The sequence below is a fragment of the Panicum virgatum genome, chromosome 2K, assembly GCF_016808335.1.
Source record: "Panicum virgatum strain AP13 chromosome 2K, P.virgatum_v5, whole genome shotgun sequence".
Taxonomy (NCBI): domain Eukaryota; kingdom Viridiplantae; phylum Streptophyta; class Magnoliopsida; order Poales; family Poaceae; genus Panicum; species Panicum virgatum.
In genome coordinates this window covers 16,182,330-16,203,637 of record NC_053137.1, presented here as the reverse complement: position 1 = coordinate 16,203,637, position 21,308 = coordinate 16,182,330, and the positions used below count along the sequence as shown (strand labels likewise).

General features: G+C 45.2%; 2 protein-coding genes across 3 annotated transcripts; one reads left to right on the top strand and one right to left on the bottom strand.

Moving 5' to 3' along the window:
* Window positions 1–1,077: 1,077 nt before the first annotated feature.
* LOC120669020 (indole-3-glycerol phosphate synthase-like) lies at window positions 1,078–5,933 on the top strand. Of its 2 annotated transcripts, XR_005672658.1 has the most exons (10): window positions 1,078–1,315; window positions 2,166–2,591; window positions 2,697–2,771; window positions 2,889–2,933; window positions 3,065–3,229; window positions 3,600–3,678; window positions 3,817–3,896; window positions 4,367–4,435; window positions 4,695–4,861; window positions 5,012–5,933. XR_005672658.1 is itself a non-coding variant. In XM_039948854.1 (9 exons), the coding sequence occupies exons 1-9, from the start codon at window positions 1,193–1,195 to the stop codon at window positions 4,776–4,778; spliced, it is 1,146 nt and encodes a 381-aa protein (XP_039804788.1). In that variant the 5' UTR covers window positions 1,078–1,192; the 3' UTR covers window positions 4,779–4,958. The 2 variants fall into 2 exon arrangements, 1 of the variants encoding a protein (XP_039804788.1); XM_039948854.1 differs by lacking the exon at window positions 5,012–5,933 and having other exon boundaries at window positions 4,695–4,958.
* A 3,900-nt stretch (window positions 5,934–9,833) lies between these two features.
* Window positions 9,834–15,222, bottom strand: LOC120669011 (putative E3 ubiquitin-protein ligase RF4). Its single transcript, XM_039948845.1, has 3 exons — window positions 15,093–15,222; window positions 11,701–13,616; window positions 9,834–10,559 (listed from the first exon to the last, which is right to left on the bottom strand). Exons 2-3 carry the CDS (start codon window positions 13,597–13,599, stop codon window positions 10,119–10,121), a joined length of 2,340 nt encoding a protein of 779 aa, XP_039804779.1. The 5' UTR covers window positions 13,600–13,616; window positions 15,093–15,222; the 3' UTR covers window positions 9,834–10,118.
* Window positions 15,223–21,308: the final 6,086 nt, after the last annotated feature.

The window sequence follows — 21,308 nt, the reverse complement described above, 5'->3', positions numbered from 1 at the left end:
TTAAATGTATTTTGTATTCTCTATTATGTACAATAAAAAGGCTACAAAGATCAAGTATGCACTAGATCACCATAAATTTTTGTGTCAAACGATGAATTAATCACCCTACAGACAACCAAACAGACAGTCCATTATACAAACTATCTATTAAGTTGTCTATTTGTGCAAAAAAGACAGCAGCTGTCTGCACTGATGTACTTGCCTTTAGTTGCCGAACAATTTCGGCGTGGCTCAAAATTTTTCGGGTTGGGCTGTTTGGAAATTAAACAGCACCCAAAAATTTTCAGCCTGGTACTGTATAGGCAAAAATTACTGTAGCCGGCCCACCCAGACGGACAAACCGACCCAGCGCACCCCCACCCCTCGTCCATTCGCCCGTCGCCCTCATCCATGTGCTGCATTAAATAGGGGCAAAACACGAAATATGTGCTGCATTAAATAGGGGCAAAACACGAAATTTGTTGCTGCTGTCAAAAAAACGTGTGGGAACTAAACACCACCCAAAAAAATGGACCATCACTGTGTTTCCAAAATTTCTCTCTCCAAACTTCACTATTCACCTATCACATCAAATCTTTTGTCTCATGTATGTAGCATTAAATGTAGGTAAATAAAAAAAACTAATCGCATAGTTTTAATGTACACAACGAGACGAATCTTTTGAGTCTAGTTAGATTATGGTAGGACAACAATTATTACAAATAAACGAAACGTGCTATACTACAGTGTCCGATGTAGCCTTTTTTCCCGGATCTAAACACAGCACAAACCGATTTGGCAGGGTAACTGAACGCGGCAGCTTTTTGGATTTGGACAAATTTTTTTGCCAACTAAACGCGGCCCAAGCAACAAGAAGCACAGCAGCCCAACCAATAGGAGCTGCGCACATGCGCCCGCTCGGGGCCGGCGTCTCGCGAGGCGGTCGCTGCCTTCTCTTCCTAATTTCTTTCTCGTCCACGTCAGATTTCGCCCCCTCCACGCCTCCTATGATACCTGCTCTGGTAGACAGCGTGGTGGGGAGGGGACCTGGCCGCGGTCGGCTGCCTATAAAAGCGCGCCCTCTACGGGCGCGGGGAGGCACCGAGCATCACCTACTGCTCTCTTGCTGCTTCTCTCCACCTCCTCGGGCTCCGGCTCGCATCTTCCACTTCCACCACCACAGGCCGGCCTCCTCCGTGCCCGCCCGCCGCCGATGGAGGCCTCCGCCCTCGCCGCGGCCGTCGCCAGGGTGGCCTCTGTATGCGCGCCGCGCTCCCCGTCGTCGTGGCCGACGGCGCGCGGCGCGCGCGCCGTCCGCTGCAACGCCACCACCGAGGTGCGTGCCCTGCTAAACCCACCCACCCATTCCCCCCTCCCTCTCTTTTACCACTCTCCTTATTTCTCTACTAGTGTTCAATGGTATCGATGAATGGTCAGCATCTTAATTACCTCTGTTTGCTGAAACCTTTAATTACTAGGCTGCACTGGTCGGCACTGCAACATACACATTGAACTAGGGACTGCCTTCAAAATTCCAAAACTTTATTCCTCATTACATCAAATTTTCAACACATGCATGAAGTATTAAATGTAGCTAAACAAAATAACTAATTACACATTTTGTCTATAATTTGCGAGACGATTTTTTCGAGTCTAATTAACCCATGACGGGATAATAATTACCAAATACAAACAAAAATGCTACAGTACTTTACATCTAAAAGTTTTCGCATCTAAACAAAGCCTAGATCGTGTTGCATATACTATACTTGAGCAGAGTTACACACTTCTTAAGTACTATGCATGATCCCTAAGTAGTACTATACAGACAGTGAGCATAATCTATACCACACAATGGCGGAGCCAGGGGGTGCTGGGCGTGCTCCAGCCCCCCTACTCCCATGGAACCCATGGAGCCCCCAACATTTTTCAAGCATGAGTGAAGAAGAGGAAGAAGAAAGGAGGAGGAAGAAGAAAAAAAAGGAGGGAGGAAGAAGAAAAAAAATGAGCCCACCTCAATTTCAACCCCAGCTCCGCCACTGATACCACACATTTATTTTAAAACATGATTAGGCAAAATGAGACTGCTGTAATATGAAAACATTACTACTGAGCTACAACTTGAGCAAAACAATAGGGCACGACACTGATTCCCAAGTCTCACGCACGCATGGCCACATGCGCAGCAGCTCGCTGTGCCGCTGTGCACGCCGGAGCTGGGCCTGGGCCTGGGCGCCGAGATGTTCAACTCGGCGGAGGTGGTCCTGTGGGAGAGCGGCAAGTCCGTCAACGCCATCGCCGCCGCGCAGGGCATCCGCGTGCGCCGCCGCTGCCGCCCCACCCACCCCTCCGAGGGCGTCGGCGCCGACCGGGCCGTCCCGCGCAGCGTCCTCGAGCAGATCGTCTGGGACAAGGAGGTCGAGGTGTCCCAGCGCAAGGCCGCCGCGCCGCTCCACAGGGTCGCCGACTCCGCGCGGCGCGCGCCGCCGCCCAGAGACTTCGCCGCCGCGCTGCGCGCCGCGCGCGCCCGCAACGCCGGCGCCCCCGCGCTCATCGCCGAGATCAAGAAGGCGTCGCCGACCAGGGGCCTGCTCAGGGACACCTTCAACCCGGTAATTAAAGTCGCTGAACTGAACAAGAACAACATTGCCCCTCCTGCACACTACTGCACCTTCACGACTAACTCTGAAGATGGACGGCAAATTCTTGACATGCAGGTCGAGATTGCGCAGGCCTACGAGAAGAATGGCGCCGCCTGCTTGAGCATCCTCACTGACGAGAAGCACTTTCTGGTCTGGCATTCGCGACGGCTGCTTATCACATACTAGTTGCATGCTTAGTTTCTTGTTCTTCCAGCTGTGATGAAACTCTCTGACATGTCCGATCTTGTGCGTGTTCCTTTCCTCCAGGGGAGCTTCGAGAATCTGGAGACCATACGCAACTCCGGTGTGAATGTAAGTGACCGTAATTAAGCCATGCATACAGAACATGCTTGTACATACTATATTGTCTCAGAGATGAATTTCCTTCTGTCTCTCTTGACTCTGCCTTTTTTAATATAATGTTGGTTGTGCGAAAAATGCAGTGCCCTCTACTCTGCAAGGACTTCATCATCGACATCTGGCAGATCTACTATGCGTGGTCGAAAGGCGCTGATGCGATCCTCCTGATCGCCGCCGTGCTACCAGACCTTGACATCAAGTACATGCTTCGTGTTTGCAGGAGTCTTGGAATGACAGCTCTTGTTGAGGTTAGTACTCATCAGTCATCACAAACTTCATTCTTACTCCGGGGTATCCTTGCAAACTTATCTTTATTTACTCTACTATACTAAAATTTGTATAGTATAGCTAGCTTGACTATTGACTTTTACATACACATATGGTTGCCGCATGTTATTTTAAAATTTTTATAGTAAATTCTTTTCATCAAAGTACATTCATGTATTCACATTTTATTCTTTCTGCCAACATATGTATAATTAGAAAGCTGTAAAACAAAGTATGATGGAGTTTAATTCACCTTGTCTCGTGCAAGATTTCATTAACCACTGCAATTTTGGGTACTGAACATAAAACCTTCTCTTCCAAGGAATTACTAAACGTAACTTGTAACTTTAGGTTCATGAAGAGAGGGAGTTGGATCGCGTACTGAAGATAGACGGCGTGGAACTAATTGGCATCAACAATCGCAGTCTAGGTACGTACTTTTCTCCATCAGTTCATACATAATATACATTAAATCAATTCTGTTGAGCCAAATTTGTTTGTTATGTTGTGCAGCTATCCTCTGTTGACCCAGTAGCAAGCTGAAATTTATTTAATATATATGTTGCAGGGACATTTGAAGTCGATACTTCAAACACAAACATGTTGTTACAGAAACGTGGTGACATCATTAAGAAGAAGAACATAATGGTATGTCTGGCTTTTTCGTTAAGAAAACATTTTGTAATCCCAACTTGATACGTACAATCGTTGTGTTTCAATGCATTATTTTGCCCAGTCATTTCGTGATGCAGACATTGTACTTGAATTGATATACAAAATCTAGAAACTGACGCACTAATGGCAACTGAAACTTACAAAAAGAAAACCATGATCCTAATTTGTCAGAACTGTTTTATCTCAGTAAATCATTTTACCGGATCATTTAACTTTGTAATGATGCCAACATTGTACTAGACATGAGAACGTATATAAGAAATTAAAGCGAGACAATAGCAGTCTGTCCACTTCTTGTGCATTGACTTCCAGTATTGTTAATTTGGTCAATTCATTGGACAGTTCCTTCCTACTAGCACTGAGCATGTGTTGCATGATTCCATAATAGAAATTGCTGAGGGTAGGCTTATAAATATTAAATTTCAATGGATATGTTTCTTCAGGTTGTGAGCGAATCCGGATTGTTTACGCCTGATGATGTAGCATATGTGCAGAATGCTGGTGTTGCAGCTGTAAGTATTCTAAGTCATTAACTTTTGCCAAGAAGTTGTAATTAATTAAATGTAAAAGGGTGCTCTTCATTTGCCACTATATTATTAGTCAACAAATATGTTTGCAAAGCATTTTGTTCCTTGGATGGCACAGACTTGATAAATTTACCGTATCGTAGCAGTACCGAACGCATAATTTGATCTTATTTAGAGGAAATATCTTTTTTTTTTCATAGTGTTATATATACAGACATTGATTGGTTTGTACTCATGTTGTCAGGTTTTGGTAGGAGAGTCCCTATTGACGCAGGAAGATCCTGGACGAGCAATCGCTGGGCTGTTTGGGAAGGAACTCTTACTCTAATCTGCTCCCCTTGTGCTCTAAGCTAATTGTCGTATGTAGCAATCATGGGCTGATAAGTGGCTTCCAAGCGTAAAGATTGCACAGTATGTAACCCTGAACAAGCCCTGTATTTATAAAAAAGTGATTTACTAGTGTTCCCACTTCTTTGCATGAATCACGAATGCGCATTGTTTTGTACTAGTGTTCAGTTCATATGTTGGAATATCAATTCTGATTCTGTATTGTGATGCCAGAGGATTTCTTTATCGTTTGTGGAGAGCAAGCTTATGACGCTGCTAGGACAGCAGACAACATAGCTCAGCTCCGAGTTTATTATCCATCGAGGCATCTCGCAGCACCGTACCAGAAAGAATGTCATGCCAAAACGAGAGACAACATGTAAATGCCATTTTTCTATTTGTGATTGCGCCTGCATTCGGAGCAAGCCTAAGGTGTCCACGTACGTCGGCCAAAATTTTCGTGGCCGCTAGATTTCACATCCACGGGGCTCATAGACCTGTCTGATCTCTCCTGTTTTCTGCCTCCGTGGTCTTCCTTTCACACTGTCTTTCCAATTTTTGTCAACGCGGCCTTCAATTCTCACCGGGTCACACTGCCCCTGGCTGCCATGCCCGTCAGCTCTCTTTCCCACTGCTCTTCTGGGAAGCTTCCTGCTGTCCAGGGTTCAACTTTTCGATCGAATTTCGCCGAAATTTCGGTGTTTTTTTCGTTTTCGTTAGTTACCGGGAAGAGAAATTCCGGTATTTTTCGCCATTTTTCGTTTTCAAATTTAAACATTCAAAAATATTTATAAAAATTTCGAAAAAATATGATTAAAAACTAGGTGTTCTTGTGAGCAAATAGGACTAAAACACACTCAAATCTAAAATCATTTGCTAGGCCAAAATTGTATTTTAGTTGAAAAACAAGGTTATTTGTAGTATAATGAGGTAGAATTTATAGCTTTTTAGTATCCGACGCAGCTTGGCATTTCTCCAGACCCCTCCTCGCTCTATACAAATTGCATTTTAGGAATTCTCTATACAAATTAAATAAAAAAAATTCAAACACTGTCACATGAATTGATAACCAATTCAAATCATGTTTGTCCTGGATTTAAAACAACTTTCAATTGGATCAACCAATGTCCCTGAAATTTAATAGCTATATCCGCAATAACAAGAATAATAAAAATCTAGTTGAGACCTAAGAGAGAAAATGGAAGTTGTCATATGAAATGACAAGACTTTTAATTGATAGTTTTTGAAATAATTAAATAACTTTCAAACCATTGCTCAAATGAAAAAGTTCCTGAAACAAAAGTTGTAGATCTCGAAAAACTGAACAAATTTGGTATTCAAAAGTTTTTCATTTGACCTCCGAAACAGTACAAAAATCACAACGGACATCATTTTCCGGTCGAAATCACCGAAATTTCGGTCGGAATTCACCGAAATTTCGTTTTTTGAATTTGAATTCTTTTTCCGTTCGGAATTAGCGAAATTCGGCGAAATTTCGGTCGAAATTTCGTTTACGGCAGTTGGCGGGATTCGGTAGAAAAACGAAAAGGTGAACCTGAAATCCCGCTGGATCCTCAGTCTACCACCGCGCCGCCACTGCCCCGCCCCCTCCCCCCCACCCCACCCCCGCACTGCCGCCGCCCGCCCCCTCCACCCCGTGCCGCCGCTGCCCTCCGGGCGGCGGGGTGGACCTCGGCCACGGCTCCCGGCGGCGCGGCGGGCGGAGGCCGGCCTCCACCGGTGGGCGGAGCTCGGCCTCGACCTGTTCCTCTCCGGCCGTTGCTCTTGGCGGCGCGGCAAGAGGAAAAGCCGGCGGCGGCGGCCAGATCCACGGCCCTCCTCCTTTGGGCTGCGGCTCCTGCTTCGACCGGCCCTCTCCGCCGGCCGATCCGACCGGCCGATCGAGCCAGCTCCACGGCCTCCCTCGTTAGCGCTCAAGCTTGGCCGGCCTCGAGCTCCGTGGCGGCTCAGCGGCGACGGCGAGCTCCGCCGGCTTTCCTCCTCCGTCCTCCTTACTTCGCTCGGTGGCTCCCACTGGGTGTGCATCCCTGTCGCGCCCCCTCGCCGTGCTTCCCTGCCGCACGTCCTTGCGCAGCTCCTTGCGGCGAGGCGGAACGACAGCGGCGGAACGCCGCGAGGGCGGCCGCGGCGGGACGGCGCGCACGTGAGGCCGGCTCCGTATCTGGGCCTCCTCCGAATGGGCAGGCAGTGGAGGTGGTGATGGCGGCGGCCACTACGGCAGCAGTGTGCCGAGGAGGCCGGCGCTCGTGGCGCTGAAGACGCGCCAAAGGAGCTCGTCGGCCTCCTGCCTGGCAACCGGGCCTCCGTGGCGGAGCCTCTGCTCCCCTTCTCCGCTGCTCCCGCTGGTGCTGGCAGCCCTCCTACTGCACAGCCAAGGAGACATGCGCATGCGGTTCCTAGGCCTGCTGATGGCGGTCTTCGTGGCGGGGTAGCTGCCACGTCCGGGACGGCGGCGATCCGGCGAGTCCGCCTCCTCGTGGCTGCAGCCCGCCGTGATCTCGAGCTCGCCGTGGAGGTCAATGCGGCGGCACATGCGACTCTGTGCTTATCACCGGCGCGTACGCTCCCCGTCGCCTGCATATTGTCAAGCATGTCCGCCGCCGGCCATGTTCAAGCTCTCGTGGGTGCTCTTCTTGCTCTGGCCGTGGTGGCGTCGGTGTTGGCCGCGGCATCCGTCGATCTGGCCGCCGCTGTTGGGCTGGCCTTCCCCTCCCTCTTCAGGTGCCCTCTGCCTTCCGCTCTTGAACCTTCTTTTCTTGTCTCCGTTCCTCTTTAGCCTCTGCTCCTCTCTTCTCAATTCAAAGTGCAGCTCTGCTCTTAGCCTCTTACTCTACTAATCTGTTCTCCCGGTGGACTTTGCATCGTACACCGCTGTGGTTTGGGAGCCTCAGATGGGGATTGTCTGCATCAGGTAGATCTAATTGCATGAATTTTTTGTATTGGCTATATCTATTTAGGTGTATGAGCGCTGCTCACAATAAATTAAATAAATGAGAACTACTTCAATAATATATTGCTTATGCTCTATTACTTCCAATCGACTGAATTAAATAAATGAGAACTAATTTGTATTGCCACATGTTCATTCATCTCTAGGGCACAAAAATTCTTTTCTACTTCACCTCCTATTGACCTCTGTACTTTAGTTTCCTTTTCCCTTTGGGTGGACAGAAGATTGAACCAGTGTGGAGTGGTTTGATTTGGGCGAGGAGCAATTCGGTGGGAATAGGGCTAGCAGCTTAGAAAGCCAGTAGCTCAATGCTTGCATCCTGCAGTGTAGCCACGGAAGCATTGTTCGCAAATGAACAACATTCAGGTTTGCATATTATTCAGATTTCCGATACACTCTTATACAATGTGCTGTTACTGCATCACTCATGTATTTTATTGCTCTGTCATGATGTGGTGAATTGTTTCCTTTGTTTCTGGTGTATTTTCTCTTTGTAAAGCTGTATTTGTCCAAGCCCATTGGTTGTATCTGTAATTTAATTTTGAGTTATATAATTGCCATAGAGTGACTTTGCTTTCTGGTTTTCTACTCTTTTTAACAGAAAGGATCTTGAGACAAATCGGTTAGTTTGTTACAATTAAAGACTACTGAAAGTGCTAACCGCTTACGAAACAGCTTCTGCCTGTGTGGTACACTATTACTGTTGCCTTGTTTCTCCTTTAGGCTTGCCTTTCCATATCAGGTTTATTAAAGTGTTCTTCCCCTATACTAAATAGACATACATATTGTTCACTTCATATTATCCTAATTGTTTAGGCTCCTTGGTTGTATCTATAATCTTGCTTTTGGCTTCTAAATTTTTCTCATAAAGCTTCCCTCATGTTGATGCCTTCCTATTGTTCTTCCCAGAAAAAAGTTACTAGGTTAGATTAATTGTTAACCTAAAAAACGTACTAAGTTTAGTAAATAAAATTGCCCAATCTTTTTATCTTCCAAAACTACTTCCAGGTGTATTCGAGAGAAAAAACGACTTCCAGGTTTCACGAGTCCTCTGCTTTGTATTATGACTCAATTTTTCCATTAACATTTCCCCATACTCAGCGCCAGCTAGATCTGCTCTCCATTTCATTTAAATCATTGCTACATACATTCTCCTGCCAGGGTACCTATTCTCTGTCCTTTTCCAGATATCATTTCAAATAACAAACCTTTTACCACTTCTCTTTTCTTTTTCTTTTACTTCTGAGGGCTACCATTGCTTCCGGAGAAAGAAGTCTCACTATCTTATTGAGTGCTACGCTGAAGAATCTATCATTGCAGTTGTGTCAAATGTTAATCCCATCAGTATACGCACAGCTGGTTTGCATAAGTAATTCATAGTGACCATTGCAGTTCTACATTTTTAGATCAAATTGAGAATACTGTTCAGTTCTAGATAAATCAATTAATTGACTAACTTACTATCAACGAAGCAATTAATTGATTAATTCATTATCAACCATGCAGGAAGAAGCTAACTTGATTCGAGCTGCATGCCTGCATCTTGGTAATTTTAAATATCTTAATAACTATTGGGTTTGCCATAGCAGACAGTGGCTGATCCGACGGCATCATGAATTTGTGCAGGCGTTCCAACATTACTCTCTTTGGGGGCTCTCCTGTTCCATCAGGCGTTCCAACAGCACTAAACATGGTCATCACCAAACAATAAATATAACTACCTACTTTCTTAGCTCTCTTGCCCTGCAGTAGTACCTGATCTCTGTTATATTGAACTGTATATTTCATTCTGTCGTATCAGTACTATATTGAACCTCTGTACAATTGGTTACTACCTAAAACTTGAGTATTGGATCTATCATATCAATGTTTCTTTCTACGCCGATGCACTATCATATACAAAAGCTGATACACATTGTACATATCATATACAAAAGCTGATACACATTGTACAGGGGCGCGCGATAGCGAGCGTTATTCACTAGTGTGAAGTTAGCCCATACACATACCAACAGGCATTATGTGACATCATCGTGGAAACCGACCCAGCGAACCACAAGGCACAACGCAAAAATACCAATGTGCTTCCTCAGATATTCTATGGCATACTTACCGCAAAACCGCACTATGCAAGTATATATGGTAATAGTTGACAAGAACGAACATTCTGGATCCACTAGAAACTAGCATCCTTTCCAACTGTATTTTCACCCCAAACCGAGATCAGGACTAAGAAACCAACTGCATCCTACATTCCTACACAGCTACTCTGCTCTTTAGCAGTAGTTTGGTTTTAGACGACGGCTATTTTAACAAAGGCAAAAGGCTATAACTCCTGTGATTCTTCCCCACCAGATGTACACTCACTCCTTAACTATCGGCAAAGCGAGCACAGATCCTTCGCGTGATGGGAGATCTGCAGGACAGGCACTCTGTCATGCCCCCGTCACGGTGGCGCTGGTTGCAGCCTGCGCAAACCACCTGATGCCCACACGGGAGGAAAACCACCGAGATCTCCTCTTCCAGGCACATGGCGCACTCTTGCTCCCGCTGTACAGAGTCGATCCCGAACCCTGGAGGGGCCATGAACTTTGCGACACTCTGAAGCTTGCTGAAGCTAGACAGTTCGTCTACCTGCTGTTTGAGATTCCTGATACTGGCCTGCAGCCACTCCTGACTGTTCTGCGCATTCAGCAACAGATTGCTAGACTTTGCTCTTGCTGATGTATCGATTCGTTCAAGCTCCGCTCTTTCAAAGTTAACCTGCTTCATAAGTGCATCTAGCATCTTCTCTCCTTCCTGGCACCTTCTCTGCAGTGTTTACGGCCAAAGGTCATAAAACAATCTTTGCAAAAATACATTAATAAATCAAGGGAAGCAAATAAAAAGCTAGGCAACAACATAAATTTTTTTAGATTATGCATGAGCCAAGTAATGCTAGATCATATTAAGCATTTTCATCTCAAGACAACCAAAAGAACGAGCATATTTGTCTACTACGATGGTCTATCAAGTTATCCATGATGCATGAAAACACGTGCACTTGCATAAACTGCATCATCTTCACAGGTCATTTTGATATGTATACATTAACTGGTATCTAGTAATCAACCTATTATTCTCCTCATAAGATGTGTTAGGCAGAAATGGCCACAGTGAAACTCCAAAATAAGACAAGGAATTGGAACATAAAGCAGGATCAGCATGGTAACAAACAAAAGTTATAGTATAAAACCAGCCAAGGAATTGGAACATGCCACAATCGCTGCCTAGGAATTTAGCATCTCAAGCACCATGGTAGTGAACAACATATTAAGTAAATAATTGTTGTATCCTAAAGAGAAATCAATACATCCTGCCAAATCCTGATATTCAAATTGTATGTACACACATTTCTATGAAGTTTAGTGAGACAAGTTTAGTCAGCTAGGCTAGTTTCCTGTCATTTATTCATTTCCGCAAATAAGAAAAATGATTTTACCAAACTATATATAATCATAATGCTGATCTAAAGTGCCACACATTTGCCATGCAGAAATCATTCCATGGATCATGTTTAAAGAAGACAATTGACCTACCGAGCTTGGAATAGGATTCTGCATTTGAGTGAAAAATGTAATTTGTTTATTAATAAATTACTCCCTCCATTCATAAATCTCTGGCAATTAAGAAAGAATGCAGTAAAAAAATCTAACTTTGATAATTAAGCATTGTTTTTTTAAAAAAAAAGTACTTGAAATCTTGAATTGATCACATTCAATTTTCACATTATACAAGTTAGATTTCCAGTGGTACTTTTATGTAAAAAGTTGTGGCGAAAGTTGTTTCAGGAGACAGTATCTGCACAAAACATCATATATTTACAAACCAGGGGTGTGTAACAAAGCCAATAAAATAATACACACGTGATGACAGCAAATTTGAAGGCACTAGGTGGGTTAAATTGGAATACCTTTAACACATCTTCAGATCTTCTAGCTTGCTCAAGGCTTTTCAGAAGATTGGATAGTTTACTCCTTTCAACAGCAAGCTCCTCCTGCAAAAGGATCTTCTCTGTTTCCATGGACTTCAGTCTGTCCTTTTCCTTGCTTAAAAGGCTAGCCAATCTCTCATCTGCTTGTTTTCCCTGTAGCTGGACAGCTTTCATCTCACGCCTACTATGTGTAATCTTATCTGTAAGCTCCTGAACACGGGAATTAACACGATTGAGCTCATCAGAAGTGCTGTCTAGTGCCTTTTGCGTCTCCTCAAGCTTCTTTCTATTAAACACAGGATCTTCAACATCTGTCTTATCCTTTTTAAGAGATAAGAGAACGGCCTTTTCATTTACCAGCCTATTTGTTGACTGCATCACCCTCTCATTAGCCCAATCTGTCCAAACTTTCACCTCCAGCTTTAACTCACCCAAACGCTGCACTAGTTTTAGAGCAAGCTCCTCTTCCCTATCTTTTGGAGCCCAAGTGGTCTGCATGCCGTCACGTGAGAAATAAAATTCAAAGCCCTCTGCAGGAGTATGTGGGAGAGAGAACTGTACAACATCAGGCCCCATTACCTGCTTAGACTCTGCCTTTGCACTAGAGGATGAGATGGAGGAACAGCTAGCGGAAGAAAGTGATCCAGTTGGAACAATTGCTGGTGAATCTCTTCTTTTCACAGAGGAAGCTCCAGAAACAGGTTGGGTTGGAACCAACATGGATGGTTGTAAGCTTTTTTTATTGGCTACCTCCGAAATGCCAGTCGATGTGCTCTGCGCAGGTCCAAACAACGCCATTAATGATTTACTTTCTTTCAGCATTCTTGAAGATGTTTTACCTATACCCTTGACTTGTTGGATGTTCTTGAAAACTACCAGATCCTTGCCAGAGTCTTTCTGATATTTCATGGGATTAGTCTTGCTACGGTTGCCTTTCTTTGCTTTTTTGTTATACTGAACCACAGCCCTAGGCACAGAAGAACTTTCATCTTGAGCAGAAGGAGCATATTGATTTTTCGTTGCGGAATTTTGAATTAAAACTATATAATCTGCCAGAATACTGCTCCACATCCTTTGGGCTGCTTCAGATTGAGGTGCATCAAATTGCCCAGGCGATTCTGTGGCTCTACTGCAACCACATTCTTCTGATATCTCATTTACATCCTCGCGACCTCCACATAAGTTACACTGTCTAAGAGCATGCCCTTCTGATTGTCCATTCCCATAACCACTCATTGGAATAAAAGCTGCACGAGCAATAGAGATATCCAGGTTACACAGCAGAATGCACCACAATGCATCTCCCAAGGTGAAAAATGGGCAGCATCTCTTAAGCAACTTTGATGCATTGCACAGAAAATACAAGCCCACTATGTTCAAAACTGTGTCAGCATTCTCACTGCTGAAATAATCAACCAGATGTCTGCCGCTCTGTAGCAATGTGCATGCATGCTCTGTGATCTTATTGATAGGCCCATCAAACTGGTAACAGAGTGCAGAGTCCACAACAGCATTTACAACAGCATCCTCAGTGTAACCTTCAGAGGATAACATCTGAACTGCAGTCTTGAAGAACATGAGCAAGCTATTCAGTACAACATCCCTTAGGTCATTGCAGCCCACGTATCTGAACCCATCCAGCCCAACAGCCTCCTTGTTCCAATCCATATCAAGATCCTTACGCTCAGCAACAAAAGCTTGTACACTTGACCATGACTGTTCCAGTTTTACATGAATCAAAGATAGATCATCACTGACAGGGTTCACTTGCATTTCAGCTGCAGCAAAGTCTGAACATAACTTTGTATTGCTACTTTTGTCGTCTCTTTCTCCAGTATGTAATGAATATGGGTTGCTGACAGTGCCAGCAGAACCCATTGCCAGGATATGTTTATCTGGCCACAAACCACTGAATATAAGGACAACACAGCCAAGAGAGCAATGAAAGAAAGGCAGTAACACTACCTGAGGACTGAATAGTTAGAACAACTAGAAGTCTAGCAGTAATGACACTTAGCTATGGCAATTAAGGTTCAGATTTGGAGCAACAAAGCCACACATTTCAACTTTTTAGTTATACAGAAGATACAGCAATAACATCCATTTCCTTCAATATTTCAGGTATACAATTCAACTTAAAAAAGTAAGACTTCAACAACATTAAACAAATGGAGAACTCTGCTGAATAAAACTGTCCAGCGCGTTGACAAGTACAGTTGCCAGGAAAAAGAAGAGAAGGAAATTGAGCTTACTAGGGCCTGTAGCACCCAAAATAAAGTACAGCATCTATTTATGCAGTGAGTACAGAATACTTGTACAAGATACAGACCAAACTGGAAAATCGGTCCACTATCTACACTTCTACAGACTACAGAAACCGTTTCTTATCCAAACAAGAGCAGAGTAATCACACATAAGGCCCATATGGACACCCAGAAACAGACTGTAACAACACAAGTAAGAACATTCTACTGAACAACAGTGCCGATTACAGATTAGTACAAGTAAAGGAGTCATAGGCGCAAGCACACCAGTGAAACAGGTGCGGTAACGAACTTCCAAGAGAAATTAGGATGAGAGGAAATTAACATGCCAAATTCATCACAATGCAAATCGAGATTACTGTCAGAGAGGTGCCTAGGCTCCCAGCATGTCAAGCAGGCCGACAGATGCATATAATCCTAATGCACAGGTAGAAGAATATGACAGGAGTATCAAATAAACAACTGATTCCAGGTGAATTCCAGGTAAAGCAAAGCATTATGAGCCCAACCCAAACCGGTAGCTGCAGAGTAAGTGCGTGTTAGGTGCTTCCCTGGTAGTAAGTACGACAATAGCCTAAATAACTTCTACAATCTCCCATCGCGCGCAGCCTACATTGCAACCAACCGTGGAGACGATGCGTAATTTCAACATGGCAAACAACATAGCGGCGGGCGGGGTAGCTGAGCACAGGAGCATCACCAATCAAGGGACTAGATGAAACAAAAAGCTTAAATCGCTATCTCGAAGCGATGCAGCAGACGGGGGGACAAAATCGAAACAAAACTACGAAATGCTAGGATCCCCACAGAACAAGGGGACTGACTGCGCGTAGCCACCTGATTTTTTTTTCCGCGGGGGGAAATTCGGGATCGATCGCTCCGCGAAGGCGGCGAGAGATCCGTCCCCCGGAGCGAGCAAGTCTCAGAGAGAGAGAGAACAAAATCGCATCCGAGGAAGCCCCTACCGACGAGCCAAAAGGGGGGAAAAACAAGCAACCCCAGAGTGGGGGTTACTGGCGGGGCGAAGCCGAAGCCGGGACCCGTCCCGACGCAGTGCGAGCGGGAAGAAATGGGGGGAGGGGAAGGAAGGGCGGCGGCGGCGCTCACCTGCCAGCGAGGCTCCGGCCGCGAGGGTTTGGTTGGGGGATGCCGCCGAGGGGGAGGGACTGCTGCGAGGAAGCGGGGGGTGTGGGGGAGGAGTGGGTTTTGCCGTTTCGGGGGAGACGAGGCGGGTGCCTAAAACCCATCCTCCTCTCCTTCTCCGGTCTCCGTCCGCGGGCCACAGCGCAGTGGCAAGGCAGCTGCGAGGGGCGCGGTGACGTGTTCTTCGGCGCCGGGGGCTGGAGAGTGGGCCCTGGCTTGCAGGCGCGCGAGACGGGCCGCCGGATCCTTCGTTTTTTCTTTCCCTCAAGGAGGAGTGTTATATTGTTTTTCATGAAAAACAAAAACAGTAGACACAGACACTTTACTTGCATGCATCCCTACTTCCATTAGCACATTCGAAAAACTGAGTTAGCAGATCCTCAAGATTAACAAAATCAGCACATGCAACGTTGTCGACGGGCATATCGCTTACCATTGTAAGAATAGTGACGGTTAAATTCTGAAATAAATTCAAGAAACTGTAAGTGTCCGTGCCGAATCGGGAGCTCAAATTCAGGTAAGCAAGTATTACCATAAGAAGCCTTGTGTTCTATTCGCAATTCACCTGCATATGAGTTTCGCTTCCGAAAATCTGAGAAAGATTTTGGCGTTTCTTCAAACGCTTTGGTGACTGGTGTTATGACTATGGAGCCCACATTATTGGATGAAGACATACAAGTGGGTGCACATAAGATATTCTTTTTTAAAACGAATATGATTTTAGTCTTGGGAATCAGCACTTAAGCACTTGTTTGGCAATTCACGATCGACAAAATCCCGTGTGACTAACGAGCTTCGCACCATCAGATGTGATGGTAAGTTGGTGACATAGCTATCTGCCTATCTTCCAGGCAAATGTGGAGTTACTGCGACTAGAGTTATAGAAATATTTGTTAGATGCGTTATTATAGAAACTCAATTAAATAAATTTTATTCCCTCCGTCTCATAAAAAGTGCAATCGTAAGTTTGAAAAAAAAAACCCACAAAGAGTGCGAGATTATTGAATCTCAATTACCTGCCTAATTAAGTGGTCAGATTTGAATTGTATGCCAAAACTACAAACAATTGAGGACATGAGAGTCTTTTCACGCCACCACTACTCTGTCTGAAAAAAACTTAGAATTGCATTCTTCATAAGACGAAAGGAGTAGATTGACACATTACTACAGGGTCTTCCATCTTAGATTGACACATTACTACAGGGTCTTCCATCTTTGGTATTTATCCCGGCCCATATTATAGGCCCGAAACTAATGTAGCCATTAATTCTGGATCCGACTGCTAGAGCGCATGAGGGATCGTTAGTTCCGGTTGGTGTCACCGGTCGGGACTAAAAGTGACCCTTTTAATAACTAATTGGAACTAAGGGTCATTCCAGGATTAATAAAAAAAAGAATTCCAATTAGAGTCACATGTATTGTAGGTGCGTGGGCGTATGTGTAGCGTAGCTTCGGGTCTATTTGGATCTGGATAGCTAATTTCAATTGAGAAAGATCCAAATGGAATCAGCTAATATATATATATATAGCTTTTTTTGCGAGAAGCTAATACATACTCCGTTTTATAAAAAGTGCAATCCCGAGTTTGAGAAAAATCCCACAAAGAGTGCAATTCTAGAGATTGGATCTCAATTATCTGCCTAATTAAGTGGTTAGATTTGAATTGCATATCAAAACTAACCATATATGGCAAATAAATGGGGGTATGAGAATATTTTTACGCCACCACTAATCTGTCTGAAAAAAACTTAAAATTACACTTTTTATGAGACGGAAGGAGTATTAGTTAATAGCAACTGTCCGGGTCCAAACGAGATTTTTGTGGGACCAATCAGTATCCACGTGGCCTGACTCTGAAACCCCAGCACCAAATTAATGCCAAGTGGGCCACCAGGGGAACACATTAGTTGTACTCCCTCCATTGTGGAATGTAAGTTATTCTAAAATTTTTAGAACAAATTATAGTTATATAGAAAAGACTCTCTTACATCTAATTATTAAACATTGAGAATGTGTTAATTAAACTAGCATGTCTTTTCTCGTGCACCTTCCCCACATGTACTTCTCCCTACGTGGTTACATGCACATCTTTCTATTAAAAAAGACCCAAAAACAATGTACAATTAAGATGATTAAATCATCTCTCAACCTAAAATGACTTACATTTAAGGACAAATTTTAAATCCCAAAATAATTTACATTTAAGGACGGGGAGTACAGTATATGGTAGGCCGTACGCGTTCTAGACCGTAGACGAGACGGACACGGACTCCATGCATGACGACCGGGCCGTGCAACGATGATAGGCCGTAGGCGGCAGCTATGCATGAGTGCATGACGCGCGCGGGCTTAATAGTAATACAGCTGGGATCCTGCATCTTTGTGGGCCGTGTTCGGGCCGAAAGCAGGCAGAGGCAGTACTTCTCGGAGCAAAATACCGGGGGAGTTGTCTCAAGTCTGATAATTCCGTTCGCCCTGTTCATTGGTTCTTAAAAACCGGAGACCGGCCCGCACCTTACCCAGAGGAAACCGTCGTACCACACCTACGCTACGCAGGTTGGAGTGGTCTGCGGGTTTAACCGAAAACCCGCCAACAAAAGAGACAGCTAAAAGTGCGGAAAAAAAAATCAAGGCACTCCTCATCCTCCGCGAGGTTGCCGGCCGCAAAGACGAAACAAATCACGCGAGATGGAAGCACTCCTCGGCGAGGTCGCCTCTTGCCATGCTTGACTGGGCGTCCGTGTGCCCTCCAGCATCTTCTATTCTTCCCCTTTCTTCTATTCCCTTCCCCAAACCAATTAGCAGATCCGCAGATTAGGGGCATTGCCGGAGCCCGGAAGGAGCGCAGTTCCTGCTTGTTGTCGTCGGCCATGAGACCGAGCGCAGCAGCGCAGCTAAGCGCATCCTCTTTGTTGTCGGCGCTGTGCTCAAGCAGGACCCCCGACGTTTCCATGGAGCACCGCGCGGTGGGCCACCGCCACCGCATCCCCGCCGCAGCGCACGACGTCGTCTGCCAGACCGCGCGCGCGGTCGTAGAGCACCACGTCGCCGGCGGCCAGGTCCGCGCCGTATCCACTGCCTGGTTGGCTTGTGGGCTGCAGTGTTAGCACACGCGGTCGTAGAGCACCACGTCGCCGGCGGCCAGGTCCGCGCCGTATCCACTGCCTGGTTGGCTTGTGGGCTGCAGTGTTAGCACAGTTTGTCGAGATTAACCGTGGAACCACGAACCCGCTGGTTCCAAACCGCCAACGCAAGAGCTTCTACGGTTTGGGCTGGATTCTACCCAGAAACCGGTTAAACCGGACCATGAACGGGGCGAAATTCCGTGTAAATACTCATCGGGTTGACCCGCTCAATTTTGGTGCAAATTAGTGTCTAACGTTGTGGGTTATTGGGTAACCCAGCCTCCACCTGTCCTTCGCCGATCTTGTGCTGCCTGTCTGCAGCAGCGCAGCCCAACGCTGTCAATAGGTATGCTCCGTGCGCTCGTCTTCCTGCAGATTTGAATTCCAAGCTCCGAACCCATCTATGAGCGGACTCATAGGGAGGCAGGTGCAGAGGCATGAGGGTGCGCTGCTGGGTGATAGGGACGGGCAAGTGGCCGGCGGCGGCAAGAAATTCGGGCAGAGCGGAAAGCAGGATGAAAGAGGAAGCCTACCTCGATTTGATTCCAGTTGATTGCAACCCAACTGCCAGGCAACCGGAGCCATCCATCTCCGGTGAGCTGTTGGCGGATGCGGCCGTGCGGGTTCCGCCACGAGCGGCGGCGGCGGGCGTGTGGGTATAGGCTCCTGGATAGAGAGAAGAGAGAAACTATTGGTTGATTCTCATCATCGCCTTGCTGGGCTTGAAGACTCGTCATTTCTGGTAGCCGCAGAGCGTGATAATCCATCCAGTTATGATGTTTTGGTTGACCCATTGGGTTGTTTGGGTAAACACTGAAATTCAGCGGTGTAACCCAAAATCTAGAAATAATATTAATGGGTTGTCTGGGTTAAAAACCGGTTGATCCAATTCCAACCCATTTGCATCCTGAGCCTAGCTCAGGGGCGGATCCAGTAGGGGGGCTGAGGGGCTCCAGCCCCCCTACTGGTTGCAGCCTCCATTAGAAGCAAGGGGGGAGTTAGGGAAGAAGAAGATGGGATAAGAATAAAATAGAGAGATGAGAGGGTGGGGAAGAGGTGGAAGAAGACATTAACCCCACTACATCTCTTGGCTAGATCCGTCACTAGTCTAGCTAGTTGCTTATATATATATATATATATGTGTGTGTGTCTTTGAACTGCGTCATTGCGTAGGCTAGAGAAATCTTTTAAGGAACGCGTCACTATCTTTGCCTAGAAATTGTCGAGTGTGGAAATGAGATGTGTGCCTGCACTCTCTGCACCTTCCCGTCCAGTTTTTTTTTCTTTTAATGGGTGGCAAACTCGACTGAATCTATCTAGGCGGTGGCCCGAATGTGCATCCTAGAGACCTTTCACGACTACCTACATATTTATACACATATGCAAAAATAATTTATATGAACACCAATTTTTAGAAGCGGGTCAAAAGATAACTCGCCTCTACAAATGGAGCACATAGTTACTGTAGCATCTGGCTCACATCTGACCTTGTTTCTTAGCTCCTAGCTCATCACGCTCTTTTTCCTCTGCTCTCCTTTTTCTCCAATTTCCTCGACGGAAGCGGTGAGCGGGTGAGGGCTTTGATTTGTTGGGGGTGATAAAGTGAAGCGAGGTCCAATCTTGAGGTCTGACCATCCACCAATTCTGAACTTGCCAAAGACACAACATTAAGGCTTGTGGTAGTGGCTGGTTGGCTGAGATTTTTTTATTTGATGTTTTTATTTTTTTCTAATTTCTTTATTTTTTGGAAATTAATTTGTATGGATGGATTATGGCCATCATCCGGCCCTACAAATATGACCTATCTAGGTACCGTCCCTGCTTCTCGTAGCTAGCCTGCTCCTACAAATGACTATATGTAGTTGCGAGAAGAAGTGGTGGATACCGCACCTACCCTTTGAAATGAGTTTTCAACCACATCTAGAAACTACTGCCTCTGTCCCAGAATATAACTATTTTTAGATTTTTCCAAGTCAAATCTTTTAGACATCTACTGTAGATGGTAACAAAACTATAAAGATACTCAAGATTGACACATAAGTTAGAGAAATTGATGTTTTTGCTCCTACTTTGCAGTGCAATTGTAATTATACCCTTATTTTTCTTAACTTTGTGATATGATTTTAGCCTTGCTATTCACAAGTCAACGCGATTCTGCCCCTATTCAACATGACTTTGCCTCTATTTTGACCATTGACTGGGGTACAATCGTGTTATCTAGAAGCAAAATCACGTTGACTCGTGAACAACAAGGGCAAAATCATGAAGTTAAAGAAAAGCGAGAGCACAATCGCAATTGCGATGTAAAGGGGCACGAAAACAAATGCCCCCAAAAGTTGGAGAAATTTTTTCACAATAAAATGAACTATCACTAATATTTTCTATTCAAAAGTAATTTTTTGAAGATATTATTGGTCAAAGATTAAAATATTTAACTTTTATCAAATCTAAAAATTATTATATTTTGAGACGGAAGTAGTATTTCTGTAGTAGTGATAATTGATGAAGCCATTAATTTCAAAATTTAAAGGCCACGATATGCTATGCGGCCAGCTTTGACTTCCAAATTCTAGTAGTGTCCTCTCCAATTTCCACTCCAACGAAAAGAGAGGGTGCTCTAAGCTCAGTAGTAGAAAGAACGGCAGTGAGCTACCGATTTTGATCAACAACCGTAGAAACCCGGTTGTCTTGATGGGCCGAAGCACCCTCCCAATGGACTGACCGGTAGACGGCTCAATGGCCCATACGATTATTTTCCTTTTCTTAATGTGAACAAAATCTAAACAACCAATAGCAGTAGACTCAGGAGTCAGGACCCTAAGTTTCCCTAGGAAAAAAAAAAACAGTCTCCAGGACCTACGTTACCGTGTACTAGATTGAATCCTCTCCCTTGTCCACATCAGACGAATTCAAAACTTCCTGCTCGGGCACGGCAAAAACCATCTAGCTCGACTAGACTGAACGCACAAGTTGCGCGGATTTGATTGTCGCCTCGTTCACACGTACATCAAACCATTTGGTACGGCACGGGCATCAGAGCAAGTTCATACGAACA

Coding starts and splice junctions, on each gene's coding strand:
- LOC120669020 (XM_039948854.1), top strand. CDS start 1,193: ATGGAGGCCTCCGCCCTCGCCGCGGCCGTCGCCAGGGTGGCCTCTGTA. Junction 2,772..2,888: donor CTGACGAGAAGCACTTTCTG/GTCTGGCATTCG, acceptor CCTTTCCTCCAG/GGGAGCTTCGAGAATCTGGA. Junction 2,934..3,064: donor TACGCAACTCCGGTGTGAAT/GTAAGTGACCGT, acceptor CGAAAAATGCAG/TGCCCTCTACTCTGCAAGGA.
- LOC120669011 (XM_039948845.1), bottom strand. CDS start 13,599: ATGGGTTCTGCTGGCACTGTCAGCAACCCATATTCATTACATACTGGA. Junction 10,560..11,700: donor GATCTGAAGATGTGTTAAAG/GTATTCCAATTT, acceptor TAAACACTGCAG/AGAAGGTGCCAGGAAGGAGA.